Source organism: Rhizopus microsporus (genome assembly GCF_002708625.1).
Source record: "Rhizopus microsporus ATCC 52813 unplaced genomic scaffold scaffold_8, whole genome shotgun sequence".
Classification (NCBI taxonomy): domain Eukaryota; kingdom Fungi; phylum Mucoromycota; class Mucoromycetes; order Mucorales; family Rhizopodaceae; genus Rhizopus; species Rhizopus microsporus.
This window is the reverse complement of record NW_019671923.1, coordinates 602,079-629,659: the sequence shown is the minus strand read 5'-3', so window position 1 is coordinate 629,659 and position 27,581 is coordinate 602,079. Positions and strand designations below refer to the sequence as shown.

General features: G+C 36.2%; 15 protein-coding genes across 15 annotated transcripts in view; 6 read left to right on the top strand and 9 right to left on the bottom strand.

The window, feature by feature from the left end:
* Positions 1-813, top strand: part of RHIMIDRAFT_226687 (histone-fold-containing protein) — a 1,123-nt gene extending 310 nt beyond the window's left edge. The window contains exon 2 of the mRNA XM_023607577.1: positions 183-813. Coding sequence (XP_023466345.1) covers positions 183-490 — 308 coding nt within the window. The 3' untranslated portion in view covers positions 491-813. The remainder of the gene's footprint in view (positions 1-182) is intronic.
* A 415-nt stretch (positions 814-1,228) lies between these two features.
* RHIMIDRAFT_282755 (histone H3) lies at positions 1,229-1,639 on the bottom strand (the record flags this gene model as incomplete). The annotated part of the gene is made up of 1 exon (XM_023613094.1): positions 1,229-1,639. The coding sequence occupies one exon, from the start codon at positions 1,637-1,639 to the stop codon at positions 1,229-1,231; it is 411 nt and encodes a 136-aa protein (XP_023466344.1).
* Positions 1,640-2,182: 543 nt separating this feature from the next.
* RHIMIDRAFT_282754 (histone-fold-containing protein) lies at positions 2,183-2,665 on the top strand (the record flags this gene model as incomplete). The annotated part of the gene is made up of 1 exon (XM_023613093.1): positions 2,183-2,665. A coding segment is annotated over one exon (313 nt), but the record flags the coding sequence as incomplete, so codon positions are not given.
* Positions 2,666-3,876: 1,211 nt separating this feature from the next.
* On the bottom strand, positions 3,877-4,272 carry RHIMIDRAFT_251576 (histone-fold-containing protein; the record flags this gene model as incomplete). Its single annotated transcript, XM_023610858.1, has 1 exon — positions 3,877-4,272. The coding sequence occupies one exon, from the start codon at positions 4,270-4,272 to the stop codon at positions 3,877-3,879; it is 396 nt and encodes a 131-aa protein (XP_023466342.1).
* Positions 4,273-4,693: 421 nt separating this feature from the next.
* On the top strand, positions 4,694-5,047 carry RHIMIDRAFT_202757 (histone H2b; the record flags this gene model as incomplete). The annotated part of the gene is made up of 1 exon (XM_023606635.1): positions 4,694-5,047. One exon carries the CDS (start codon positions 4,694-4,696, stop codon positions 5,045-5,047), a length of 354 nt encoding a protein of 117 aa, XP_023466341.1.
* A 279-nt stretch (positions 5,048-5,326) lies between these two features.
* RHIMIDRAFT_251574 (uncharacterized protein) lies at positions 5,327-5,939 on the bottom strand (the record flags this gene model as incomplete). Its single annotated transcript, XM_023610857.1, has 4 exons — positions 5,327-5,452; positions 5,509-5,753; positions 5,810-5,873; positions 5,937-5,939. The coding sequence occupies 4 exons, from the start codon at positions 5,937-5,939 to the stop codon at positions 5,327-5,329; spliced, it is 438 nt and encodes a 145-aa protein (XP_023466340.1).
* A 587-nt stretch (positions 5,940-6,526) lies between these two features.
* RHIMIDRAFT_287666 (NAD(P)-binding protein) lies at positions 6,527-7,572 on the bottom strand (the record flags this gene model as incomplete). Its single annotated transcript, XM_023613493.1, has 6 exons — positions 6,527-6,844; positions 6,903-6,984; positions 7,037-7,160; positions 7,208-7,322; positions 7,373-7,435; positions 7,486-7,572. 6 exons carry the CDS (start codon positions 7,570-7,572, stop codon positions 6,527-6,529), a joined length of 789 nt encoding a protein of 262 aa, XP_023466339.1.
* Positions 7,573-9,442: 1,870 nt separating this feature from the next.
* RHIMIDRAFT_291967 (uncharacterized protein) lies at positions 9,443-10,559 on the bottom strand (the record flags this gene model as incomplete). Its single annotated transcript, XM_023613853.1, has 2 exons — positions 9,443-10,091; positions 10,155-10,559. 2 exons carry the CDS (start codon positions 10,557-10,559, stop codon positions 9,573-9,575), a joined length of 924 nt encoding a protein of 307 aa, XP_023466338.1. The 3' UTR covers positions 9,443-9,572.
* Positions 10,560-11,579: 1,020 nt separating this feature from the next.
* RHIMIDRAFT_251572 (S-adenosyl-L-methionine-dependent methyltransferase) lies at positions 11,580-12,781 on the top strand (the record flags this gene model as incomplete). The annotated part of the gene is made up of 4 exons (XM_023610856.1): positions 11,580-11,943; positions 12,006-12,047; positions 12,103-12,125; positions 12,179-12,781. The coding sequence occupies 4 exons, from the start codon at positions 11,580-11,582 to the stop codon at positions 12,779-12,781; spliced, it is 1,032 nt and encodes a 343-aa protein (XP_023466337.1).
* A 97-nt stretch (positions 12,782-12,878) lies between these two features.
* On the top strand, positions 12,879-13,397 carry RHIMIDRAFT_202830 (DNA-directed RNA polymerase II subunit RPB9; the record flags this gene model as incomplete). Its single annotated transcript, XM_023606642.1, has 4 exons — positions 12,879-12,907; positions 12,968-13,096; positions 13,148-13,193; positions 13,257-13,397. The coding sequence occupies 4 exons, from the start codon at positions 12,879-12,881 to the stop codon at positions 13,395-13,397; spliced, it is 345 nt and encodes a 114-aa protein (XP_023466336.1).
* Positions 13,398-13,430: 33 nt separating this feature from the next.
* Positions 13,431-15,653, bottom strand: RHIMIDRAFT_291963 (uncharacterized protein). Its single transcript, XM_023613852.1, has 5 exons — positions 15,356-15,653; positions 15,160-15,307; positions 14,852-15,099; positions 13,594-14,793; positions 13,431-13,542 (listed from the first exon to the last, which is right to left on the bottom strand). Exons 1-4 carry the CDS (start codon positions 15,525-15,527, stop codon positions 13,913-13,915), a joined length of 1,449 nt encoding a protein of 482 aa, XP_023466335.1. The 5' UTR covers positions 15,528-15,653; the 3' UTR covers positions 13,431-13,542; positions 13,594-13,912.
* A 277-nt stretch (positions 15,654-15,930) lies between these two features.
* On the bottom strand, positions 15,931-16,887 carry RHIMIDRAFT_251570 (uncharacterized protein; the record flags this gene model as incomplete). The annotated part of the gene is made up of 3 exons (XM_023610855.1): positions 15,931-16,284; positions 16,306-16,418; positions 16,470-16,887. 3 exons carry the CDS (start codon positions 16,885-16,887, stop codon positions 15,931-15,933), a joined length of 885 nt encoding a protein of 294 aa, XP_023466334.1.
* Positions 16,888-18,172: 1,285 nt separating this feature from the next.
* Positions 18,173-18,841, bottom strand: RHIMIDRAFT_251569 (uncharacterized protein; the record flags this gene model as incomplete). The annotated part of the gene is made up of 4 exons (XM_023610854.1): positions 18,173-18,427; positions 18,479-18,638; positions 18,662-18,752; positions 18,799-18,841. The coding sequence occupies 4 exons, from the start codon at positions 18,839-18,841 to the stop codon at positions 18,173-18,175; spliced, it is 549 nt and encodes a 182-aa protein (XP_023466333.1).
* Positions 18,842-19,581: 740 nt separating this feature from the next.
* On the bottom strand, positions 19,582-20,093 carry RHIMIDRAFT_251568 (uncharacterized protein; the record flags this gene model as incomplete). The annotated part of the gene is made up of 3 exons (XM_023610853.1): positions 19,582-19,725; positions 19,853-19,861; positions 19,932-20,093. The coding sequence occupies 3 exons, from the start codon at positions 20,091-20,093 to the stop codon at positions 19,582-19,584; spliced, it is 315 nt and encodes a 104-aa protein (XP_023466332.1).
* A 529-nt stretch (positions 20,094-20,622) lies between these two features.
* Positions 20,623-22,936, top strand: RHIMIDRAFT_251567 (uncharacterized protein; the record flags this gene model as incomplete). The annotated part of the gene is made up of 10 exons (XM_023610852.1): positions 20,623-21,111; positions 21,241-21,321; positions 21,393-21,479; positions 21,573-21,733; positions 21,767-21,771; positions 21,826-21,917; positions 22,004-22,237; positions 22,491-22,538; positions 22,578-22,794; positions 22,869-22,936. 10 exons carry the CDS (start codon positions 20,623-20,625, stop codon positions 22,934-22,936), a joined length of 1,482 nt encoding a protein of 493 aa, XP_023466331.1.
* Between the last annotated feature and the right edge of the window lie 4,645 nt (positions 22,937-27,581).

Here is a 27,581-nt window from a genome sequence, read left to right as displayed (position 1 = left end):
AAAAAAAAAAGCTGTCATTTCTGATAGATATATAAGCTCCTCTTTTTTTAGGCCCAATTTCCTTTTTTTCCCTTTTACTTCAATTCATACAAACATGTCTGGTGGAAAATCTGGTGGAAAGTCTGCTGCTGGCTCCAAGTCTCAAACTCGTTCTTCTAAGGCCGGTCTTCAATTCCCTGTCGGTCGTATTCACCGTCTCCTTCGTCGTGGTAACTACGCTCAACGTGTCGGTGCTGGTGCCCCCGTTTACCTCGCTGCCGTTCTTGAATACCTTGCTGCTGAAATTCTCGAATTAGCTGGTAACGCTGCTCGTGATAACAAGAAGTCTCGTATCATCCCCCGTCACCTCCAATTGGCCATCCGTAACGATGAAGAATTGAACAAGCTTCTCGGTCATGTCACCATTGCCCAAGGTGGTGTCCTCCCCAACATTCACGCTTCCTTGTTGCCTACCAAGTCCAAGAAGGCTGGTGCTTCTCAAGAGCTCTAAAGAGTTTATCGTACATTCAAATAGCATTTATTCTATAAAATTTGATATCCCCCAAAAATCTATTTTTCCTTATTTATGTATAAATTTTACAGCTACAAAAAAGAAGGACCTTCAACCCTATCTTTTCTTTATTTTTGGGCTTTATTGTAAATAAATTCTCATTTTAAAAGCGAATTTTTTTTTGTATCTTTTCTTTGTAGACTGTAAGCTTTGCTGATTATGAAAATAGCCAATCAAATGGTGTAAACATGCTGTCTGATATGCCAGAGATCTTTAGGTACAAAAATAGTAAGTTGGTGCCCGATCGTACTAATTCGTATTACGTTGCGAGATTTCCAAATTTGTATAAATCTTCACTCAGTCATGTGGTTTGCCTGTCATTTTTTAGTAATCATTTTTCTTGAAAAAAAATGAATAAAAAACGAAAAGCAAACATTTAGATATATTAGTGTTGCTTGGCAATGTATAATTATTTTGGTTACCATGACGATTTTATACCTTGTCAAACAAAAATACATGTAGTTGGTGCATGTATGCACTTGCTTAAAAAAGGATTCATACAAATAAAGCAGCACATTCTATTTTGTGGTATTTTTAAAAAAAGTTCATTTTATTTATGAAATAATGAAAATAAAAACTGTACAAATGAAAAAACTTTCTTTTCATATTAAAAATATTTATTGTCGTGTTGTTGCTGTTGCTGCTGAGATGTATTTAGAGTCGTTGTTTGAAGGGTATTTAAGAGCGTTCACCACGGAGACGACGAGCTAATTGAATATCCTTGGGTTGAATGGTAACACGCTTGGCGTGGATAGCAGCCAAGTTAGTATCTTCAAAGAGAGAGACCAAGTAAGCTTCAGAGGCTTCTTGGAGGGCACCAATAGCAGAAGATTGGAAACGCAAGTCAGTCTTGAAGTCTTGAGCAATTTCACGAACGAGACGTTGGAAAGGAAGCTTACGGATCAAGAGCTCAGTGGACTTTTGATAACGACGGATTTCACGAAGAGCGACAGTACCGGGTCTGTAACGATGAGGCTTCTTGACACCACCAGTAGAGGGAGCAGACTTACGGGCAGCCTTGGTAGCCAATTGCTTACGAGGGGCCTTACCACCAGTGGATTTACGAGCAGTTTGCTTAGTACGAGCCATATTTAATCAAGAGTAAAAAGATGAAAAAAAGTAAAAAGAAAGGAAAGTCCTTGTCCTTTTATATCATCTTTGACGGACATTCAATCTTGCTTTTTTTTTAACTTGAAAAATATCCTATTTTTTTTTTTCAGTTCGCGCGTTTAACAAAAAAAAAAGACAGGATATTTTTAAATTTGAGAAATGGATTCTTTCAAGCTACAATAAAATAGTCTTTTCCTTAACAAAACAAATAGAATAAAGACTTATATAATAAATTCCACTGATATCCACGACGCACTTTTTTTTGGTTTAATTTGGACTTTATTTTGCATTGGCTTATATATAAAAGCTATACTTTTTTGTAATTTTTTTTATTTTTAAAAAATTCATTCGCGCCTCTTTTTTTTTTTTTTACGTGAATCAAAAAAAGTTTTTGTTTTCAAATCCAAAAAAAAATAACGGTGTCCCAATTTATGGTAAATCCCGTGTGACTTGACTTCGAACCTATAAAAGGGGGAGCTTTTTATTTTTCTTTTTTTTTTTCACTTATTTAAATTTAATAACAATGACTGGTCGTGGAAAAGGTGGTAAAGGTCTCGGAAAGGGTGGTGCCAAGCGTCATCGTAAGATTCTTCGTGATAACATTCAAGGTATTACCAAGCCTGCTATTCGTCGTCTTGCCCGTCGTGGTGGTGTCAAGCGTATCTCTGGTCTCATCTATGAAGAAACTCGTAATGTCTTGAAGTCCTTCCTCGAAAACGTTATTCGTGATGCTGTTACTTACACTGAACATGCCAAGAGAAAGACTGTTACCTCTTTGGATGTTGTCTATGCTCTCAAGAGACAAGGCCGCACCCTCTATGGTTTCGGTGGATAAGCACTCTCATCTAATATTTGCATCTTGAACCAAAAAATATATTGATTCCCATAATTAAAACTTGCAAAAACAAGTTTAGCATTTTGTATATAGCTTTTTTTGCTTCAAGCTTTTTTCTAATTTTATATTGCAAAACAAATTCGCACAATAAAATATCAATAACAATTACACATTAGTTGGTTATCAATCTTTTCTTTATTTTTAAAAAGGCAATGAACTTGATATTTTTAAGAGATAAATGTGGTCAACATGCATGAATAACATAACTGAAAAAGTTAGAGACTTTGTTTAAATAGCCTGATCTTGACTTTTTCTTTGGGCCAAAAAATAAGACCAGCTATTTCCCAACTAGCCCTAAGGTGTGTTATATTATTTATTCTAGTTTGGTTCTTACCAAACCTTGGTCCCATCCACTCCTTCAGCCCCTTCCACTCCTTTGGCCATTCTCTCTTGCTCTCTCTTGCCTTTTCTCTCTCTCTTTCTTTCTTTTCCGGGCCAGTTATCGCTGGCTCTACCCATGATGCACTTTGGATAAGATATTCATAATCTCTTTTACAAGTTTACTCACTTTTCCTGCTTCTTTTTCTCATAAATCCCCTTCTTTATAATGTAAGTATTTAATATCAAATTAATAACTGATTTACTAATCCTTTCTTTTTATATCTCATTCTTTTGCTTCTTGTGGGCTCTCTTTTATCTTGTCTGAAATTATCATTTTTTTATCAGCCTGCGAATAATTTGTGAATAAAGTATATTGCAAAACCAAATAAATCCCTTGTGAAAAAAAATTGTTTTATGCATTCTGTGTGAATTGGGTTAGAAGTGTGTGGGATGATAGCCTTTACCATATAAAGAAATTGTACACCGTAACTATTACAGCGAAAAACAGATCTCTATCTAGGGATTTATGAATGAATACAGTAGTTAACACATAAGTATATTTAACACACTAGAAAAGAGTACATGAGTATACATTAGAACAATAGTCTCTGATAAGTACATGAGTGAATGAGCTCATGAGCACATTAGTCTCTGATTATTACATTAGTAACATTACAGGAACATGTCTGTCCTGTTTACTGATGTATATATAGGTTTTATATTCCAAAACATTAATCAGAGATTAGTACGTTAGTCACATTACAGAACATGTTTATCGCATTCAACACAGCCACACATTTTAAGTAAAGCACGTACACAAAGAAAACAGTTGTTTGTACAAATAAGGCTCTTTATTTATAGAAAAAAGCATCCATGGTATTTAAAAACTTGAAGGAATACAAATCGTAATGAAAAAATGAATACATTATGTAAAAAGTTTTGATTAGCGAGTCAGAATGTGATTGCTAGTATTGTTGTTGTTGTTGTTGTTGTTGATAGTTTAGAGTTCTTGAGAAGCACCAGCCTTCTTGGACTTGGTAGGCAACAAGGAAGCGTGAATGTTGGGGAGGACACCACCTTGGGCAATGGTGACATGACCGAGAAGCTTGTTCAATTCTTCATCGTTACGGATGGCCAATTGGAGGTGACGGGGGATGATACGAGACTTCTTGTTATCACGAGCAGCGTTACCAGCTAATTCGAGAATTTCAGCAGCAAGGTATTCAAGAACGGCAGCGAGGTAAACGGGGGCACCAGCACCGACACGTTGAGCGTAGTTACCACGACGAAGGAGACGGTGAATACGACCGACAGGGAATTGAAGACCGGCCTTAGAAGAACGAGTTTGAGACTTGGAGCCAGCAGCAGACTTTCCACCAGATTTTCCACCAGACATTTTAAAGTTGTAAGTTAACAAGTATTGAAAAAAGGCAGAAAAAAAGATCAAGACCGCCCTTTATATATGCAAAATTGGGACCCCTCCTTTTTTCAAATTCCGCGTTTTTTTTTTTCACTTGAATTTTAAAAAGATGACAAACACCATCCTTATAAAAAACGACAGGGCAAAAAAAAGATTTTTTGTTCAATTTTTTTTTCCTTTACAGATGACTTCTTTGACCTCAAATTCCTTTGAAAAACGCGTTTGTTTCGCGAAACAAGTATAAGTCTTTATTGTTTTCAAAGGCAATCTGAGGATGGCCCTGTCATAGACCTAAAAATTTCCTTTTCGGAAAACCGAGTCACGATTCTGTTTTTCTATATAAAACCAGTTGAATTTTGAGAACCTTTTTTCCAATTTTTCATAATTATTATTAAACATGGCTGCTGAAACCGCTACTAAGGAAACCAAGAAGAATGTCCCCAAGGACAACAAGAAGAAGAGACTTTCTCGTCGTGAAACTTATTCCTCTTACATCTACAAGGTCTTGAAGCAAGTCCACCCCGATACTGGTATCTCCAACAAGGCCATGTCCATCTTGAACTCCTTCGTCAACGATATCTTTGAACGTATTGCTACTGAAGCCTCCAAGTTGGCTGCCTACAACAAGCGTTCCACCATCTCTTCTCGTGAAATTCAAACCGCTGTTCGTCTCATCCTTCCTGGTGAACTCGCCAAGCACGCCGTCTCTGAAGGTACCAAGGCTGTCACCAAGTACACCAGTTCCAAATAAGCTACTTCATTGTTTTACCCCATCAGCAAACTTCTTTTTTTATCTCAATCTCCCATATGACCAGTAGATCCCCTCACGTATTCCTATTACAATCTGCATTCTTTCAATAAAAAGGAATCCTTCATTTGCTAATACACATATTGTCTTTTTCTCTTAACACTTTCAGTCATTAATACAAAATTCATGCTAAATTTACAATGATTCGACAAGCAAGCGCATTTTTGATCAGTAATTTATTTTGCACACAAGCACAAAAAAGAGGGGGAAAAATTAACAGATTTAGGCAATGAGTTCAACAACACCACCGGCTTCCTTGATCTTCTTTTCGGCGAGTGCAGAGACGTAACGAGTACGAACAATGACGGGTTGGCTGATGGTACCCTTAGCCAAAACCTTAGCATAACCCTATTGACACACATGTAATCAGTAATTACATTTCTTGTTATAAAGTAAAATCTTACATGTTGAAGAGTATCAATGACAGGAACCTTTTCGGTGTTCTTGTACTTTTCACGAACACCTTCACCAGCAAGAGTCCAGATTTTGTCAAGGTTGATGACAGGACGCCAGAGAGGGTTCTTCTTCAAGTGGAAGTGACGCATACCGACCTTACCAAAGTAACCAGGATGGTACTTATCCATGTTGGTACGGTGATGGTGTTGACCACCAGCAAGACCACGACCACCAGGATGCTTTCTGTGCTTACCTATAAAATGAAAGACATTACTCATGTGGATCATGTAATGTGTAATTCTTTCTTACCAACACGACCGTGACCGGCGGAAACGTGTCCACGCTTCTTTCTGTTGTGGTGAAGTCTAGTAGGCTATATGATATCAAACAGTGAGTGAGGGTTGTTCTATGGCTGGATGGATTGATAGATGTTTACCATGGCTGAAAATGCTTTACTGAATAGAGAGGGGGAAAAACGATTTCTAGTTTAGCTTCTCTTCTATAATGTGGATGGAGCGGCTACAGTCATCAGCAGTGGACTAGCCGCTCACCTAACTCCGAGTATCATTTCCACTAAAAATCATGGTCCGGCCCGAACTAGAATTTAATTAACTTTATTTCACAATGAGAAACACTTTATAAGCTTTAAGTAGTGGCTAATCTTTCCTATTGTGTCGATTTCTTTTAGGCGGTTAACCATTGTCAAAATAACTGGGTACGTACTTTATCTTCTTCTCCCTATAGTTATAGACGTAGATAGCCAAGCTGAAACACTGTGTGAAAGGCTACTTTGCAACAAGAGTTGCTTAATCAACTCATGAGGGTTTTATACGTACTTGTCTTGATTGTCGATTCGTAAATGAATTACTTGTAGTTACAAGATACAAATAAGGCAGGGTTTGTAGGAATTTCTCATTGCAAATACCTTTCTTTGTTAAATCAAAAAATAAACATCCTTTTTAAAGACAATATCAAGAACATCAAGTTTTAAAATGATTTTATTTTTTAAAGCAACTGCAAAACAGATTATAACTTGGAGCCTTGAAGAGCTCCACCGTCAACGGTGATAACAGCTCCAGCAGTGTATTGACCAGCACGTGAGGCAAGATAGATACAAGTACCAGCAATGTCTTCAGGACTACCAACACGACCAACAGGAACACCGGCAACGATGGCATCACCAAAGTTTTTAAGGGTAGCAGCCATCATCTTGGAGGGGAAAGAGCCAGGAGCAATTGCATTGACAAGAATGTGTTCTCTACCCAACCTGCCAGCCAAGTGACGAGATAAGTGATGAACAGCAGCTTTTGAGGATGAGTAAGCATAGGTTTCCATTCCAGGAGCCTGTGTATTTGATGTATGATTAGTCACCGTTAAAGAGAGAGAAAAGAGGTCAACTTACGGAAATGCCATTGATTGAGCCAATGTTGATCACGCGAGAAGGATTCTCTGCAGAAGCCTTGGCTCTCAAAAGAGGAAGACAGCTATGAATGAAAATAGTTGGTAACTTAATCTTTTTTTCTTATCTCGACTTACGCCTGTGTTAATGTGAATATACGAGTGACATTAAGATTCATTACTTTTTGGAAAGCAGCATCAGGATATTCATCAAGAGGAGCTCCCCAAGTAGCACCAGCGTTGTTGACAAGCACATCCAAATCTTGTATAGTGTCAGTTATATTCCTCCTATAATATTAATGTACTTACGATCCTCGCGTTTACTAAGCTCCTCGACTAGTCTTTTGATATCCTCAATGCTTTGTAAATCGGCTGGCAATGCGATACATTTTCCAGGTCCTAAAGCGTTCAATTTGGCAGCAACCTTGTATAATTTTAATTTTTCTTTTCTTTTTTATAAAATAAACTGATTACCTCATCACAAGCCTTTGCTGAACGACTACTGATATACACCTTGGCACCACCTTGGACGAAACCCTAATGTGTTGATTAGCTTTTTATACTGTTATAGATCATATGTCATCTACAGTTGCAATCATTTCACCGATACCACGAGAACCGCCGGTAACGAGAACAACCTTATCCTTAACACTGAAAAGAGCTTGAATATCCATGATATAGTAAAATAGTTGGTTTTGATAAAACAAGAGTTGTTAAAAGGGCGTTGAAAAAGGGAATTGTTTATATTTGAATTCAGCTTAGTAACGAGATATACAACTTTGTATAAAATGCAGAAAGCTAAAAAAGTTCAAAATTACATAATGAATATATTGTGGGAAACGTTGAAAGGAATAAATCTTTCCCCCAAAGATAATCAAAGCGAATCATAGCCAAGTTGGTTTTTATATGTATTATTTAATTTTACACTATTAGTATGCTTTGTAGTAGTGTTTTCCCTATTTGTGCTGTTTTATGCTCGTCAGTTAGTGGACACGGCTGGTTGTTAAAGAAGAGAGTGACAGGAGCTATAGTAAGATTGAGCGTTCCTGAATTGTAATGTAATAATACAGAGATCAATAAGCTTAAATATACACAAATGGGTCTCTCTTTTCAAGTATATTAATATTTCACACTGTTTAATCAAAAGGCTAATTTCAAGCATAAGCATTACCGTTTTTCAACAAATGACAACTACATTGATTTCACTAGGATTAGAAACAAAGACAAAGTAGATTAAAGAATGAAATGTAATATGCATGTCTTATCATAATTATGATCACATTGTCAAAAAAGCTTTTACATTGTCTTTTTATAAAAGTAGGAGTCGCTATGTCTAAATGATACGGTTGTGGTATTTTTGAGGCTCTCTAAGATTGAGCATTACTCCTGCAATTCATTTATCTGTACGTATATGTAGAATACAGGGTGCCTTTATCATAAATCCACATCTTCGTCTCATTTTGGCTTTAAAAACTATAATAGCTCCACTTAAAATCAAATCAGAGCAAACTCAGATTGCCTTATGCTTACATATATCGCACATAATAACTGCGATAATATCCTCATAGGCTTTTATGAGGACAGAAGGGAAAGAGAAGCTAACCCTCCAGAGAAAAGGGGGGAAGTAATGGGTAAAAAAAACACGCTTTTATAGCTTTTTAAAATTAGGCGAGGTATGAAATTGGGTTTTAAAATAAAGAACAAAACAGTTATGGTAAAAAGAGAAATGATTGGACAATGTGTGAGCTTTGAATGCGTGAAATTGCTTTTGTAAGAAAGTGTAATAAACGTAACAATAAACATTGCTTCTAGCTTTAGGTTGTTTGGGTGTTCATCGTGTAATATGTAATGATAAAAATTGAGTAATCTGTATGCATTGTCTATGACGCATGACAGAAAAAAAAAGCATGATGGCAGCTTACTTATGGACTCTGCCCTTCCCTGAAAAAAACTCTGGCTACTGATAGTATCTATTACACTAGCCAGGAGTAGTAAGCAGTCTTCTTTGACATTAGGTGGGTATATATTTATGTTGATTCAAGAGGCTGACACAATCTCTATTGTTTCTCCTCTAAAAGTCCACGATTATACACTCTTTCTGGAAAGTAATTTTTTTTTATATATTTTATTATATTAATATATCACAATATGACTTGCATCACATATTCCCATGGCCTATCCATATTCCATTTACAATCTTTAAAAAGTCACAATAATATCTCATCCAATTTTCCTATGTAGCATTTATCGTTCCTTGAAATGCCATCAGGAAGACTATCTAGTAGTGAAACGTTGTCAGTAGCATCAACTTCTCGTGACAACACCATGTCAACCTCTCTTAATACTGAAAATAAATGTCTCATATCCTTGACATCCTTTAACCATATCACCTTTTGAATATCTTCAATGCCAAAATACAGGTTTATACCAGAGACATTTGGGTACATAACACTAATTTTGTGTGCTAGAGACTGTAACATAACAATATACAATTTATTCAGATCCATACTCCCCCTATAGTAGAAAGAAAAGCGTCCAGAAAGTAATTTTTTTTTTGTAAAATGGTATATTTTATTCAAGTACCGCCAGTTAGCTTGTACTTATTAAAGAAAATAATAAAGAACATAGAAGCACGGAACAAAATAAAGGCTGCGTTAACCTGAGTGAGATGATTTTAGACGCTCTCTATAGATATTTTCATCATGTATTCGCTTGATTGCTTGCGTTGCTCGTGCAGCAGCTTCATCGGGCCAGAAGGTACGACCATCAAATACAAAACGCCAATGACGCCGCCAGATAGCCCAGATCGTACAAGCAATGACTGTTTGAACATCAAAACGTAGCCCTGAAGCACTTGAATACGTTTAGACGAGTCTAAGGTCAGAGATTCATAGGCAAGTCTCGCAGTAGGCTGTAAAAAGCGATTTGCAATGCATGGCCAGGTTTCTTTTTTGAGCATGCAAGGCCACAAGAAGTGCCCATCGTCTTCGACGCCTCCACATAGAAGACAGTAAGGATCCAAGTGTCGATTCGGATAAAGCTGGTGTAGACGCTGGCATGTTGGCAACTTACGACGGTAATGCCTCCAGAGCACGGTGTGCGCCTGGTGTGGGAAGGAAGATAACCAGAAGGCGCGCCATGCCGTAGTAGGGCCACGCGGATAGTGTGCCGGTAGGGCATCAATGGGGAGTAACTATGAGATCCGGAATAGCTTGAGTGATATATGATGGAAGTCCAAGGCTCCTGGTAGCTCTACCGTCAGTAGATCTTCAAAGTTAGGTTGAGGCATTCGATATAACGTATACTGGAATTGGCTGTCTGGTCTGAGGTTGTGCGGTGTGAACAAGGTTGCAATGGAGGAGTGCACTAGGCTCTGGCCATCTGCTAACCAGGAATGGAATCGGCTTACTCGATGTTTAAACCTTGTGTTTGACAAGTAAGGTCTTTGCCTCAAACAGTTGTGAATTGGGCTATATTCGAAGATATCCTTCATCCGCAGTTGGCCCCAGTTTGTTCGGCGACCACGACCGTTCCAAGTCGGTAAATCGAGGTATATCCGCGAAACCGGAATCTCTAAGACCACCGATATATTCAATGCCTCCAAATTAACAGAGAAATCCAGCATGTCTACTACTTGAAATAGGAGCTTGCAGCAACCCATTGCTTTTACATCCGGCGAACGTAGTTCTGCGAAGGCCAAAAGCAGAATAGGACTAGGGCAACCAGAGAAACGGCATAAGAATGGTTGTAGTTTGATTCCGTGTCAGGCTGTACGGGTGGTCGGAGCCAATGTAACTGAAGTGCATGAAGTTGAGTAGCTGGATCTAGAACCGCTAAACCGCCCTCCTTTCGCGGGCGTCGACAATTGTCAAAGCTGACCTTCGGGAAGGATCTGAAATTGATGAATTGGTCAACTACTGCACGGATCTTGGCGAGAAAGTAAGCAGGTACAGTGAGGATACGTAGACAGTGCCATATTCTGCTAAGTATCAACGTATTGGCTATCAAACCGCGTCCGGAAAGTAAATTCGCCTGCGATCGAAAATAAATGCACCCAAGGTGAGAACAAAATTCATGTTGTACGAAATGTAAATTCGTCGTTGCCAAGAATGTTTTCGTAGTGTCAGCCTTGACTTCCACGGATATACTGTATTTCCAAAAAACAAGCCTCATGATCCTTGCTCTGACTCGCTTGTCCCGCCCTCTTTGCTCTCTGGCGTGTATCTGAAACGTTCTCCAATAGTCTCTTCTGACGCCCTGGGTTCTCTGTGTCCTCCGTTCTTTTTTTTTTTTTGTTTATACAATCCTGGGTAGCTATCGCTACCCTCCCCAGAATGCACCTTGGTGGTAAGTAAAACTAATATTAGGATATATACTCTAATGCTAACATACTTTTTTTCTACATATACTCACTATCTCTCTCTTTTGACATGACGTTGTTTTATTCAAGCGTATTTTTCTTTGTCGTCTTTTTACGTAAATAATTTTTTTATTTTACGACAATATTTTATAAAAATACAGTACATTTCATACATTAAAACACGTCAACTTCTTTACAAATGACAGAAGAATTTACAGGCCAAGCTCTGAATACAAAATTATTTCTATAAATCTCTTTGTGATTAAAAATCTGTGCACAATTTTAATTCTTTCTTTTTTCTTTTTCACTTTATCTTACAGCATGTTTGACACGGAAAGAATAAGTCTATTTGCAGTCTATATCCTTCTATTACCACTGATAGTCAAAGGCACTACCAGTGGCATAAGAGATGTTTTACTCTATTTGCATGCAATAGGTCTGACTTGCATGGTCTATCATTTACTACAACAAATACTTTCCGGAAGTAAACCGTTCAAGGCAACAGACAAAGAGGAAATGTATGGTTTACGCCATATTCTACTCAACATTCAACTGCCACCTTCAACACTCTGGTTTAATATGGGACTATGGACAGACAATGTCTCATCATTTTCCGATGCCTGTAGCAAACTAGTGCTTGAAACTGCCAAATACACCCGTATTCGAAATGGAAATAGTGTACTCGGTAAGTAGTTGATGTTGTATGGCCATTACTCTGTTGTTGAATCATTGTGATAAATATCATAGATGTGGGATTTGGATGTGGTGATTCATGCTTACTCTTAGCAGGTATGTAACAATCAACGTCATGATCACCACTTTTTAATACACTTGTGTATGATAGATCAGTTTAACTGCAAAGTTACAGTAAGCCATGTAGAGAGGATATGATTGCATCAGGGATCTAACTTATATTCTAGGGAATCACAAATGAATTGACTCAGGTGCAAATGGCTAATGAGAGATTAACCGATGATCAAAAGCAAAAAATAACTTTATTACACGGGTCTGCAGATGATCTGGATAGATTATTCCCAAAATACAAGTTTGATCATATTCTAAGCATTGATTCAGCTTATCATTATGGCACTCGTTGGGATTTCTTCAAGAATGCTTACAGCCTTTTAAATGATAAAGGAACACTTGGCCTCTTCGATTTTGCATTAGATCCAATCTTTTCACAAGAACTGAAAAAGTCATCTTGGAAGCTATTCTTGTTTAAAATGATATGTACTATAAGCAAAGTACCAGCAGAGAATCTCATGTCGACACCTACTGAATATAAGCATAAACTTCATCAAGCTGGATTTAATCACGTTTGTCTAGAAACAGTGAAACAGGAGAAAGTATTTGGTGGTATATCTCATTTTATGACTCATCAATTACAAAATACAGCCAAGTATGGTGTGAACATTGGAATAACTGACAAACTATTCTTGAGAGCATCTTGCTTTGTCTTTCATTTGCTGGCAACAAACAAGTGGATCGTCCCTTTGATGGTCAGCGCAGAAAAGCAAGCATAATTTTTCAAGTAGCGCTTGTTCTGCTGAACAATGACTCGAAATTTCCATATATTTTTCTTTCTTTTTATTATTAAACATATAAAATATACAACAACAAATGGCTACCTTTAAATATTGTCTAGATTGGTATGCTACCATGACGCATACGAATAACATTTTATGCTTAATTTAAGCTGATTTGCATAGTAACAACTTATTATACCCCAAAGAAGATAAAAACAATAGAAAATTGCTATTTGCATGTCGTAATTGTGAATATGAGGAAGATGCAGAGAATTACTGTGTTTATCGACATGAAATTGTTCACGCACCTTCGTAATGTTGTTGTACGAATTGACATAGATTTTATATTAATCTCTTTCAAAGGGAGCAAACCATGGTGTTGCACGATTTGGGAACAGATCCTACTCTTGTAAGATTGGATCATTTTTAATGCTATACACAAGCTAATCTTTTTTTTTTTTTGTATTTCCAGCCACGAGCCAATATCAACTGTCCTCGCTGTGGACACCCAGAAGCTGTGTTTTTCCAATCTTCGTCTAGACGAGCAGAAGCAAAGATGACATTATTTTATGTTTGTGCAAACAAAGGCTGTGGACATCGTTGGACTGGATAAACAAAGTATATATTTCAAAAAAAAAAAAAAAAAATGGTAATAACAATAAACTTATATTGTTGTTTGTCCTTTGATAATTTGTTCTACATTTAAAAGATTATCAATGTCATCAAGTTCTTGACTAATGAATAAAAGATCAGGCTGTCTACAAAAAAGAATGAGATTATACATGTTTATGTCTTTTTATATTATTTACTTGTCTGATAGTAGCTTTAATGCCTTTTCTGTTCTTTCTAAATGATTTCTTGTAGTCTTTGCTAGTATATCAACAGATGTAAATGATTTTGTTGTTGTCTCTAATTCATCATAGCAAGTTGACATTCGAATGGTTTGTCGTAAAACATGACTCCATTCCTCAAATGCCTTTGCAGTTTTAAAATGACAATCTTGCTTTGTTGAAAAGTACAACTCTTTATTGTTATTGTTTTGCATATTTAAAGAAAGAAACAAAAGAAAGAGATAGGGAAGGGGGTAACTTTATTTACAGAAAGAAAGAAAAAAAAAGGACAATGCTATTACCAAGTACTTCGGCCTTGGTAGAATTCCCTGCTTCTCGTGATAGGTGGTCCTTCATATTCAATACTTTCAGGATCATCCGTCATTGCATTCCCAAAGGAAAATTGACCAAAACGCCTTTGAAAGATGATGACCTGCCTTGTTAAGGTATCCATGATCTCTGTCGATGTCTGTTCCTTGGGTTTGTTTATCTTTTCTAAAGCTTCTTCAGCCACAGATTTTTCTGTGTCTATAAATCGATCCTCTTCTTCTTCTTCTAAAGGTATCGTACTTGCACTACTTAGAGAAGAAGAAGGTGACGATGTATGATCTGCTTTGGGAGGTATAAGAATAGGCGTTGGTTTTCTGTTATTCTCTCGTATGCTTGTTACTGCGACTGCATTAAATTTCTCTTCTTGTTCCAGCTGAACCATTGCTTTTGTCATTGTTTCACTTATTTGAGCATCAATTAATTTCCGTCTTTTGCATATCTCGTCTTCTTCGTCCTCTTCTTCTTCATGTTCTTCTTGCAGCAGCTTCTTTTCTTTTCTTTTTTTACTTGTTGCCATTTCTACTTGTAGTGAACAGATATATTCCAGTATCTGATTCGCCCTTTTATTCATTTCCGAGATGGTCATACGAGCTGAAGGTATGCGGACCTTGGCTGGAGGCGACGTTTCTCGAGCAGAGGGTGATAAATGTTCAAACAGGATGCTGCTCGTACTTGTCGGTGTTGTCTGTGCTTCTGGTTGTGGGGTTGATGTTCGTGACCTTGGTGCCTTGTTGGATCGACGAAAGGAATGGCTGTTCCACTTTCGGCCATTTGTACTTCCGGACGGACGAGATTTTTTTTCACTCTTTGTGCTTTTTCTTTTAGGTCGATTGGATTTACCTTCAATTGCTAATGTATAATATATATATATATTAGGACATATGTTGCTATAGTAACAAGTGCTTACTTTCGTCTGTAGGTGAATCCGAGATGGTTATCTCTGTGTTACTTGACTCCATAGCACCTTTATTATTGCTACAGCTACTACTACTACTACTACTACTACTACTGCTGCTGCTGCTGCTGCTGCTGATACTACCACTACCATTCGTCCTACCATCATCCATTGAAGTCGAGGTATTATTATTGTTATCCCTACTATTTGTATTTCTTTTTTTAACCGTCTTTGAAGGCTTATAATATCTACGTGTTTTACTATCAAAAAATTAAAAAATGTGAAAAGATATCCTTCACTTTTAAACGGCAATACTTTACTTGTCATAACCTTTTATCTGAATATGATCCTCAGGCCGACACTGTTCACAAAAGTACTGGTCAGGGATGTCTTCTTCTTCTAATCCCATACATTCACAATGCTGCCAGACTTCACAATCATCACAGCACACCATTAGACCGATGCTATCTGTTTGACATATCAGTATTCAGTTATTGTTTTAACAAAACGACTTACGCTGTTTGCCACAGACACAACGAGTGACAGACTCATCTTCAGCACTTTCTTCCTCTTCCTCTTCTTCCTCTTCTTCCGAGACAATGACAGGTTCCGGTGCCTTTTGTTGTTGTTGCTTTCTTCTTGTACTGTTACTTGCAGCTCTTGTCCTCGAAGAAAAGGTCGCTAACATGAAGATATAAGGGAAAAGAAAAAAGATATACAAGCAAAAAGGTAAGCTTACTCATTCTTGTCACAAACAGAACAGGGAAAAAGAAAAAAAGGTAATAAAGTCTGCAATTTAAAAATAGGTGCGCTTTTTCTCTCTTTCTTTTAACAAAAAAAAAAAAAAAAAAAAAAAAAAAAAAAACTATTAACCGATGGCTTGAAAGGATGATTTGCTCAAGTATATATGATACCTTTGTTTTTTAAAAAGCAAAGCATGACAATTAAAGCTCTCTTATCGCCCTGGTAAGTATAAAACGATAATACGTTATTTTTTATTCAGTAGTGTTCTAGTTGAAGAATAATTACATATATTTGATGTGTTATATTTATAATGACAGGATGCGAATATGTATATAAATAGATGAATGTTATTGTGGTAATCGATCTCTATAATTATTTTCCTTCATCCATTCTTGAACAAGTACCACCGATCTTTTTCTGATCAATCTGCTAGAAAACGATGTGATAAGGGCCATTGCGACAGATACGGTGATGATTATAATGTTGCCATAGAGCACAATATGATCGACATCTAAGGTACTCTTAATCATAATCACCTTGGCAGCAAATTCACCCATAAGTATCACGGCCCAGGCAAAGGTTAAAGCGTAACAATATGTTCGAAACATTTTGACATGTTCCCAGACAAAGGTCAACCTCGGAGAAGACTGCTCTTGTCCACTCTGATCAACCCAAGTAATTGGAGGCGCATTGGCAAACATCTGTTGAGAGATCAAGTATACCATAGGCTTAATGTCAAACCATTTTGTTTGCAAAGGAATAAGTGTAACAAAGAACATGACACTGATTAAGGCTGTTGTGCTCGAATCTCGGAGTAGTGTCAAACGTACATCGCCTAGAAGACTGTCAGTTAAAATTATTCAATTCAATTCAATCTCCGAATTACCTGTAATCAATGACAAGACAGCAGATACGATAAATGATACAACAAATATACATCCAAGAATTTCCAAACGTCTGTGTCTGACGAAAGAGTAGATGACATGTAATAGAGGAGGTATACCAGATATGATCAGGGCAATCAAGGGGCCTATTGCGTCTTTGGTACCATAATAGATAGCGAGAGGTATTCCAACATCGATCACTAGCATGACAATCATTGGCTTTGCATAGAAAAAGAATGTCTTGAGCTTCTCTTTCCAAGTCATTGGCTGATCTTGGTCTACTTTAGGTTCTTGATCCATGTGAATCGTAGTGGATGATGACTCGATGTCTTTAGGGTTATTGAGTGGCTCAGAAGAAGCTTTGGTGCTCTTGTCTGATTCAGAGATACTTTGGTAGTTATTGCTTTGCGTTTCTTGCATGTTGAATGAACAAAACAAGAGAGAAAGGTGGCTATCTCTCCCTTTATATATGAATTGATCTGACGTGCGGAGCCCTCGGTGAATATTTACCTTTTTTGGACAATATTGCCCGTGTAACACATTTATATTGCTAAGCAGGGAATATATGCAGTCTTGATCTATTTTTTTTGCTAAGCAGATAGAAAGAGACTACACTTCATATTAAATTAGGCTCATCATAGATTTCCTTTTAAGTTTACTCCAACTACCTTATTTACTTGTAACTCGCCGTTGTGGCTGATTTATTGTTTATCACAGAGTGATAAACAAGGCTACAATATGAAATATATTTAAGCCTTTTGTTTATTCTCTCTCTTGTCCTGTCTGTATCTTTTAACCAAGCATATCTCTCATTTACTTAGCAGCAATCAATATGACCGAAGGGTGCTATATATGTGCATAAAATTTCACAAAGTTTCTCGAACTTCCAGGTTGGCGTTACCTTGAGAGTTATCATTCGTAGATCCCTAAAGAGACTTGCTAAAATACCGACAGGAGTACAACTTTATTAAACAATAGTGAAACAAACACTTGAACACTGCTCCTTGATCTGCTTGTAAGGCGCTCAGATAAATCAAGTATTGTAAAAAAAAAGAAAAGAAAAGAAAAAAAGAGAGAGACTCAGAGCATAGTTAATCTTCGAAAGAAAGTATTCCACAAGTGGATCTGTCTTTTTTGATTTCTTTAAGACATTGAAGATCGTCAAATTAAAGTTTTTCACAATTGTAAAAAAACTCAGTAGGAGTGGCGCATCCCTGCGTCACTTGTGCATGTCCACTTTTACTGCTTGGACAATACCTACTTGTATAATATTCTCATGATAAAGTCGTGATGGCACATTTTAACTGTTGCTATCATAATAAAAATGGTGAAACAGAGTTACTCATGATCTATGCCGGCGTGTTCATCATTTCATCAATAAAATAGAGAAGGTGTGATCTTATTTGAAATACAAACAGTCAAGAAGCCAAAATAGCTCTTGGAATTATTCAAAAGTTTCTAATTAGATTAGTTTCTGTTGCCTTGTTATCATATAAATGTAAAATCAGCCAGCACATCTACTGAGCGTCTGTTTATTGAGATAGACTACTCAAGCGTAATATAATAACAGAGTATCGCATCGGACAGTGTTCGTACTTTAAATTCAGACAATGTTAATCTTTTTTGGACGAAATAAGTAAGGAAATTCAGATACAAAAGAACACATTTTTAAAAATAATAATTGCTCTTTTTACCAGTAAAACATTTAAGTCAACGCCCCACCGGAATGGGACGAGGCAATCACATTGGAGGTGACAAGTTGTCTTTTGAAGACATTTGATCGATCTTGACCATTCCAGGTAGAACGAGCAATGAGGAGTATGTTCCTGAAGGCCATTACATCGCGATTCCAAAAAATATTGCAAGTGTTGCACTTCAATACTTGATGGATCTTTTTGGAATCATCGCCTTCTTCACGCTTTAGGTTCTGTAGGCGTTGATTTGAGCAAAAGTTGCAGGCCTATAAGGGTATTGTTTAGAATGCATGATATATCATCATTGTTATACTAACCTTGGAGGTTTTGTATTCATTGGTATCGAAAAGTAACAACTCTCTAAGCCCCTCTCTGTGCTTTAATTGTCTATAAATTTTGTTGGAGACACTCTGTCGAAGATCTTTAAAACGGTTTTTGTTCTTCCTCTTGTAAGATACGAATAATGCTTGGATTATACTAAAAAGAAAAAGAGTATATACCTTTCGAATTGTGGGATAGGAGGTGCGTGTGAGTTCCTCTTGGACAACCGCAGACTTTCCTTTTTTTTTCTGGTCCTCTTCGTGTTTTTTCCTCGTGATTTGTTATATTTCTTGCCGCCATTCAGCAATATGCTTACGCTTTCTTGAATGGCCATTTGGGGCCCAATAGAATTTAGCCATTTTAGCTTTGCGGTCTCAAAATTGTAAAAGTTCAATAAGACGTCCATGTGTTGCAGTATATACGTTAGATATAACATGTACTATTGAATGGATGCAGTTTTCGACGAAGATATATCTGTTTCAGTTCTTTCGATATCTAAACTTTTTTTTACAATCTTGTTGTAAATTCTGGCGTTTTACAGCTCCACCCATACCGTAGTACTCAGCAGAGGATAGGCGGCGCACATCGGTACCTCCGTGGTAAAGGACAAAGGCACCCTTTCTTCCTGGGCCCACAGTACATGAACGAAAATATTTATCTACTTCGTCGCTCGTAAAATTACTTAGCTCTAGAGAAACGTGATCTGTTACTGACGACGGGAGCATCTTTCTACAGGACAAGACTCTACACGTGTAACCATCGGTGAACATTCCATTAAGAAACATTCTTCCTGTTTTTTCGGGCGTATTGTTAAGCTCTTCCCAGCTATATGATTATCACTAATAACTTACATATAAAAATATCTAATAGTGATGCCATCGAAAACCCAGCTTTTTAAAACCAAGCATTTGGAAGAATCGTCTTTGATAATGATCAAATGGGAACTGATTTACTTTTCTTGTCTTGCCTCGGGGAAAATACCTGTGAGGTTCTGAGCGTCGTTTTTTATAAATCGCCAGCCCAATCTGGGATTCGGAAACAAACTAGAAAGTCTGGGAGATACGAACTTGCTGGCACTATCTTTATCATCTTGAGAAGATTAATTCGCTATCAATTCTTCGTATTGTGATAACACATGCCTAAAATCAGGTAGTATGCCAAAAGGCGAACTATTCAAGGTTGCTTTGATACCAGGAGCGTAGGCATTCCGTTTTTTATTTCCACCATCAAAGGATTCAGAAAACTGGTAATATCATTAGCCACATCAGATTCAAGAGGTTCAAGTATATTCACTGGTGCAAGTAAAAGCTCAGAGCGCAACAGCACTTCGCCATAAATGTGATGTATGCTAGGTTTTTGATGCAACCTACCCTTACATCCTAAAAGGCACAAGTTGACATTAATGTACAAGAAACAGAGCACAGAAAAAGCCTCTTGGTTATCACTTACCGGATACTTGTTTTTGAGAGTATATGTGAAGTAATTGCATATGATATTTTCAAAATTTTCAACATAGTAATTGCTGTACGTTACTGCGAACGTAACGCAGGCGGCTGACAACGACTGCTCATAATTCTTCAAACTGTTTTCAGCGACAAACAGGTGTACCATTTGGAGTGTTTAATAATTCTGCAAAAGCGTTTGTGAGTTGATCGATGTGATTATGCTTTGCCATAATGGAATCAACTTTATCAGAGCTACTACGAATAGCCCTTGTAATGGTATACCAAAAATTCTGATCAAAAAATTGTTTGTCAAATTCTGTGGGTATTTCAAAAGAAGCAATTGGCAAATATCGAAGCTTTGAAGAGTACTTCTCTTATAAAAGCTGAAATCATCTTAATTTTCTACAATGAGTTGTCTCTTTGGGTGGCAAAGTGTGTCCTAGGCTGTTGGCCTTTTGCTAATGTGAGTGTAGTTTGTTTGCATGAGATATTTTCCCACCATTGTATTTTGTATCTAATCTTCAGAAAGTAAAGCCGCATTTTTGCAATTTTTATAATACAACTTATGCGAAAAAGCGACAAGTCATTGCGACATCTCTTTCTGGAAATGGTGTATCTAATCTTTAGAATATACATATAGCTTTTTTAGCAAGAAGAAAATTACATAAAAAGTGATAACTTTCGAATAAACTAAAATGAGCACTCAATACACAACTGTTATAGATGAAAACGCCAAACACGTTGCTGATATGGAAAATAAATTCAGAGATGTATTTTCTACCGGCAAAATAGTTGGCACTTTATTCGATGTCAGAGAAGCTGCTAAGGCTTTTGGTGTGAAGCACAACTTTCCATTTGTTACTTACAAATCGAATCAAAAGCTCATTCACTTGATGCGCAATCATGGAAAAGAGTATGAAAACAATTGCAAGCGTATCTTTGGAGACGAAAAGGCCGTCGTTTGCCAAAAGGACACTCAGCGCATTGGTTGTTCTTGCTACATTTACGCAAGCAAGAACAAATTCCAGCAGTTCAAAATTCACAGATCACACACACTACATTCTCGCCAAATGACTACGGGTTGCCAAACATACGCTGTTTTCGGTCATTTGGACGCAATGAAACTTAAAACTGTGTGCAATCTTTTTGAAAACATGAAGTGTAATGCGAGCTCTATTTTGGAGGTAAAGAGAAATAGTGAATTCCCTGAAAATATCCAACACAAACCTTTTTTTCCCTTTCATTATTAGAATCTCAAGACTCGAGACATTAACAACTTAGTAGCCAGAGGCTTGCACAATACCAGACAACAGCATTTTAAATCAAAGGAATCCGAGTTCAGTGAAGTTCTCAACTTTGTTAACAACTTGAAAACAAAAGGTTATCTTGTTAAGGTTAGAGCCAATTTCAACAATGTCGTTGACATGTTTTTTTTTTTTTTGTGGAAGCTTGTCGTATGTCTGAGTGCATTGTAATTGATGCCACGTATAAGACCAACTCCCACGGGTTGATGCTGCTCAACGTGGTTGGCACGAGTAACACTACAGGAGACGTAAGAGATACCTTAACAACGTATCATATTGCGGGAGTGTAGATGGAACACGAGAAAACCGAGAATTATTCGTAAGCTTTGCGAATGTTCAAGTATTCTGTGTTTCCTGACGCTTTAGTCGCAAACACCTCTTTGGAGCTTTCAAATGTGTTTGTCACGGATAACGAATCTGCTTTGCGACGGGAAATTGCAACCGCTTTCCCTTCATCAAATACACTGCTGTGCTATCTCCACCTTTTAAGAAATAATCAAAAGTATGTTTTTTAGAACTTAATGAAAAATTATAGCAATGGTACACAGTTTATGATAGAAAGATATCGGAATAATCACTAAATTACGTTATTAGAAAATGGCCGTAAAATAGTTAAACTTCGTACTGAGAAGCTATTTTATGAGCCTGCATTTAAGTGTAAAGATGAAGAGTCGAAGGATACTGCAGTAGATGCATTCAAGGCTTACTTCTTGCAGGATTGATTGCGCACAGATAAAGGAGAGACTGCATTTTCACACTTGGAAAAGTATAGCTTTACAATTTATATGCATTACAAGCATGTTTAATTATTCTATTTTCGCTTTGTAGGATTTTGAAGGATGAGGTGCATTGGGTAGCATACTATGCCGACAAGTACATGCATTTGGGCAATCGCTCTTCCAGCAGAGTCGAAGGATCTCACTCTTCCCTCAAGGCGGCACTTGGGACATCATCGGGTAAATTGGCTCTTGTTTCACATAAGGTTGATTTATGGGCAGCAGAAAAGGTAAGTGAAATTTACAGAGCAAATTAAACATATATGATATGTACAGAATGTATGAAAATAAAGAATTACACGAATCACGATCAATAATTTCTTTCCATTTGACATAAGTGAGTGCTACTATCGCTTAAAACGAACAGATATTATGAATTAAATATATAAACTTTCGTGAAATTACATTTATAAAGACATGAGTACACTTATATTTATGTTGTTATGCTTAAAATAATCTGCGACATACTAAATGTAAAAATAGCGAGACCTTAGAAATTTGAAAAACGAGCAAGAAATGTTCAAAAGAAGTGTAGGTTTGCTGAATAAGCATGCTGACTACCGCGTTCAGCAACTACAAGGCAAGGTGCCTAAGTTTGGTATGGACAAAATCAAGCTTGAACTTGCTATGCTTTTCTCTGACCCTTCTTGCATACCACTTACGCAATGCAGTTGCTATTATCGCAACAATTACAGACTTTCTTGTAAGCATGTACTTGGCCAATTTGGTGTTATTCCTCTCAACATCATATCAAAAAGATGGTTAAGCATCAGCTCGCTGAGCGTTAGTATGTATAATAAGATAGCACAAACATACATGTACAGGCTCTTAACAATAATTCTTTTTTATCTATATAAATAGTTCAAAATCATATGCGTGCAATTGAAGAACCAAAAGCTGATCCAGCCCTAATTGATGCAAATTTGTAGAAAGCAATTCTGGAGCTGCAAGATTTAAGCGAAAAATTAAAGAGTGATCAAGACAAAGAGAGCTTACTTCAGCAAATTGAAAACTTAAAAAAGAATGCAGAAGCAAACGAAAAATGTGTGAAAAACTTCCAGTTTCCTTCTATATAAGTGGAATTGAAAGGAAGATCGAAGAACGCAAAGCGTTTATCGATTGGAATCGAGGTATTAGAAAAAGAATTTAGAAAAGAAGCGAAACAGACAAAAAAAAAAAAAGGAGAAAACTTTAAAAAAATTAGAATTAGAAAAAGAAAAACCAAAAGAGGAAATATAAGGTAAGAGTACATAATAAGATTATAAGTTGTCTTCTCTTTAACTTTAGATATTATATGCATATTAACCGTAGCAAGCTGCCTTTTGTTCTGTTACCCTTAGACAATCTACGAATCCAAATTGACAAAAACAAAGTGGATTTAATACTGAACTCGATTGGAGATGTAAACTGTGGATTTAGATGTATAGCACATGCTATTTATGGTGACCAACACCAGTTCATACAGGTTAAAGAAAAATGCTAGAGCATTATTTAAAGAACAAAGCATCTCTATATAAAGGCAAGTACTTTTATAGCACAAGTACTTTGATATTCAAACTTATTTATCTTTATTGCAACAGATCTCAGAGATGAAAGAATAAAAGAGGCACTAAAGGGCCGTAGTACGCTCTCTAACACTGCTCACTGATTTGACACAGTCGATTATCCTCAACTAAATGCAGGCACATACAACATTGTTGTTGTGATGTATACAGAAGATAAGCTATGAAGAATGAAATATCGACTCAGTCATTTCAAATTACTTCTTATTGCAGACTGTTTTCAACTCCACTGGCCATTATTTATACAATGAAAAACTTCAAGCTCTCAATAATTTAAAAAATGATTCGACTCTTAATCAAAACGTCAAGAAATATATCACTGAAATATACAATTATTTCAACAACGTTGAAATTAAAGTAAATTTTTTGAAAAAATATGAAGAAAAAGAGAGACAATCAAGATTGCAGAATTCCGAGAAAGTACTACAAGAAGAAGTTCAGTTTACATCAAATGAAATAATAAGTGATTATCTTGCGGAGAGCAGCAGGAAGAGAAAGCTCAAAGTAGGTTTTAATTAAATAAACCCTTACCGTGTTGTAGACAATAACAATTGCAAATTACATTTATAGGAACCAACAGTTCTGACTGTTAATAAAAAAACATTCACAATGCTGACTCCAGAATATATTGCCTCGCCTAATACACCAACTATTGATGACGAAAACTTGCAGCTAATATTAAAAAAGACTGACCTGTGTCTCAGCTCAAATAATACGCTCGCAAGTGAAGAAACACCTCAAGAATATACAGAAATCAATAATAACCATGGCAACAACACGTCATTTAATAGCATTCCAGGTGCTATGGGTTTGTATAGAGAAATAATGTCTTGATAGTACCGATTTCGATGAGAAAATTACTGTCCTAACTTATCAAAAGAACCTCTTCAACAAAGTTTATCAAATTCGCATGCATTGATTTCGCCAATAATTGCCAACATATCACACCGAACCCATAATGACGAACGTACCATCTTCGTCGAAAATGTACTACTATTGTTTAAATACTTTGGTAACACCACCAATGCTATCTCTTTCCGCTGGTAAGTTTTATTTAAGAATTATATTTATGTTTTATATAAACTGAGTTGTGTTGTATAGGGACGAGAAAAAAGATAAAGAAACGGCCACTTTCGTTTTTTACATTAACAAAAGTAAAGGAGGTCTAAGACTCGCCGATGGCATTAGATCGTACTTAAATGGAACAAGCTACGTGGTCATAGAATCATCGGGGTAAGCAATAAGTAATGGATTTATTTCATATTGATGTGTTTGATGAGGTAATCACTATAATAACTCGAGTATAATCTTACAGTAGAGCATGCATTCTACTTTCTTCTATTGCATTTGATAAGAATAACTTATAAGGATAATAATAATAACTATAGTAGCTACTAGTACAACAATAATAATATAAGCATAAATAATCATATTGACCACATTTATCATACTGACAACATTTATATTCCCTATAAAACTCTTACACAAACTTAATTTAATAATATTCAACTCTTCTTAATAAAGAATCTAATTCGTAAGTTATCGAGTTAATAACCTTTTTACAATAACAAAGCTGAGTACAACACATATGAATTTAAATAATTAGAAACAATAGTTATGACCATACTCAAAACATCGTATACACCCAAGAAGGCTCAGTAAAAAATTTGATCAACGGAGTTGACATCATCCTCAGTATTATTCGCGCATACAGCAAGGCATTTATTTCAACTATGAAAAAAATCCATGCTTATTCAGTGCATATAATCCAAAAGGAAATGAACTTAGCTCACTATCCACTAAAAAACAGAAAATCATAGCAAGTTATTGAATACGGTTCGGCTGAGATCTCCTTGGTACATAATGATCAGAAGAAAATGCTGAAGGTATTCAATTTATTTGCATTTATTTATGTACATATTCACTATCCTATCGATAACTTAATAATGACTGACTTTATTCCTCTTTATAAAATAGAATGAGATCCAGATGTAAAGGAAATTAATGGAGAAGCTTGAAGATGAGCATCTTGGATTGACTGAAGTCGAACCTTATGATATGATCGGTTCTTAGAAGATCTTAATGACTTATTATTAAGTTAATAAAAACAATAATAATAGACAAATACTTGGTACACTCAAAAATGTACTCAAAAATAGGCTAATGCAACAGGCGCTTCCTTGGGGCGCTACATGTGACATTGCTTTACAACTTCATGCTACCAAAGTCTCTCCCTAACCTAAGGCTATCCAGCTCACTCTCTCTGATATAAAATTGGAATGCATCATAATTATAAGTGATTGATCTTAGCTCTTTGTTGATAGACTGACAACATAAATAAAGCAATAACAACGTTTCTTTTTTTATCTCTTTCTTCTTCTTGAAAAGAGACAATTCAAGATGGTAACTTCATAAACTCATGTTTAGCTTGACACTACACATTGAAAAGCTTTGTTAGGCGACATCATAGGTAGTGGGTAGAGGTAGCGCCTGTAGTATTAGTCTATTTTTGAGTGCACCAAGTGTTTGCCATAATAATAATGATAATAACGATAATAGTAAAAAATGTATACATAGTTGATAATACTGCACTTTTATCTGCCTTATTGGCTTGAGTAAATTTTGTTCTGTTACAAATTGTGTAATATGATTGACCTTCGATACAGTTTTAGCCATACGTTAAGATCAACAAAATGAACAGGACACTTTTTTTTTTTTTGATAATAAAAGCTAGTCTAGAAACTGTTTATATATATATATATATATATATTACGAGAAACTGTCAAATGAAGAAAAGTGTTGCTCATTTCAATGAAAAATGCGAAGTAATCTGTTCCAGCAGAGTACTCAGAAGTACAACCTAAATATGTCTTTTTGATTTCATTATTGGTTGGCAGTTAGAGAAGTAAAGAATCCAATCGCAACGGATGTTACATACAAGGCTGTTGAATATGGCCCTTACGTCCTATGATCTAACTTTACATCCAAAGCAGAGAATGGCCATGCGCACATTAATATTTTGGCTGGTGAACCATTGCAGTCAGGTCATAAAACAATTCTATCTATTATAAAACTACATAGTAGGATAATATTTTAATGATGTAACAATCAGGTAATCCAATGTTTCATAATAGTAAGCTGTTCTTTATTCTATACAAATGAGTTGGATTTGTATAGGATTCACTGTTAATCAACCTTACTCCTAATTTATTACATTAAGTACAACAATAATGTTTAGGTCTAGTGTCTTAAACCTTAAATCCCTCTTTTGCTGATAGTTAGCAGAATACAATATGGTATTCACCTACTAGTGTTGTTAAAGGACTGCATGAGCTCTCACTTCACTTGGATTATGCCTGATTATACTATTTTCTTGTTGGTATATGGCATCTTTTTATATGGCTGGTGTGGAAATATTTTTGGGTTGATGCTACTCTTTGGTTATTTTTTCCACTTGTATTGCCTGTTTTTTCCTCTCTTAAGAGATTTTTTTTTCTTTTAAGTCGACAAGGGGCTTTTACTGATTCCAGTGCTTGGCATATGACAATATCTATGGTTTATCTGCACAAAAGTATTATCTGCTCATATTAATTACAAAGATAAGCAAGTATGTATATGCTAATTTATCAACAAACTGGCCAACTACATTTAAATATCATTAGCATATATGCGTATCAGTTACAGGGAAGTATACCACCTCAAGTAGCAAGCTCCAAAAGTTTGCTTGTTATTCAAGGGTGAAACCACTGCATTACGAATGGCTTCCTTCTATTGCTCTGGGTTTTGCAAACCTTTGAAGCTACTAAATATATAGCTAGTGAAGGTTATTCTGATATGTAACTCTTAGGTTCTACACCGTCGTCTAGTACGATTAACAATATATATATTATTTATTAAAAATTTAAAAACCCACAGTGAGTATTGTATCAGGCACAAAATACAATAAACATAAGAGACGATAAATAGTTAGACTCAGTTAAGTTGTTCTTTATTTAAAACAAAAAGAATCCCC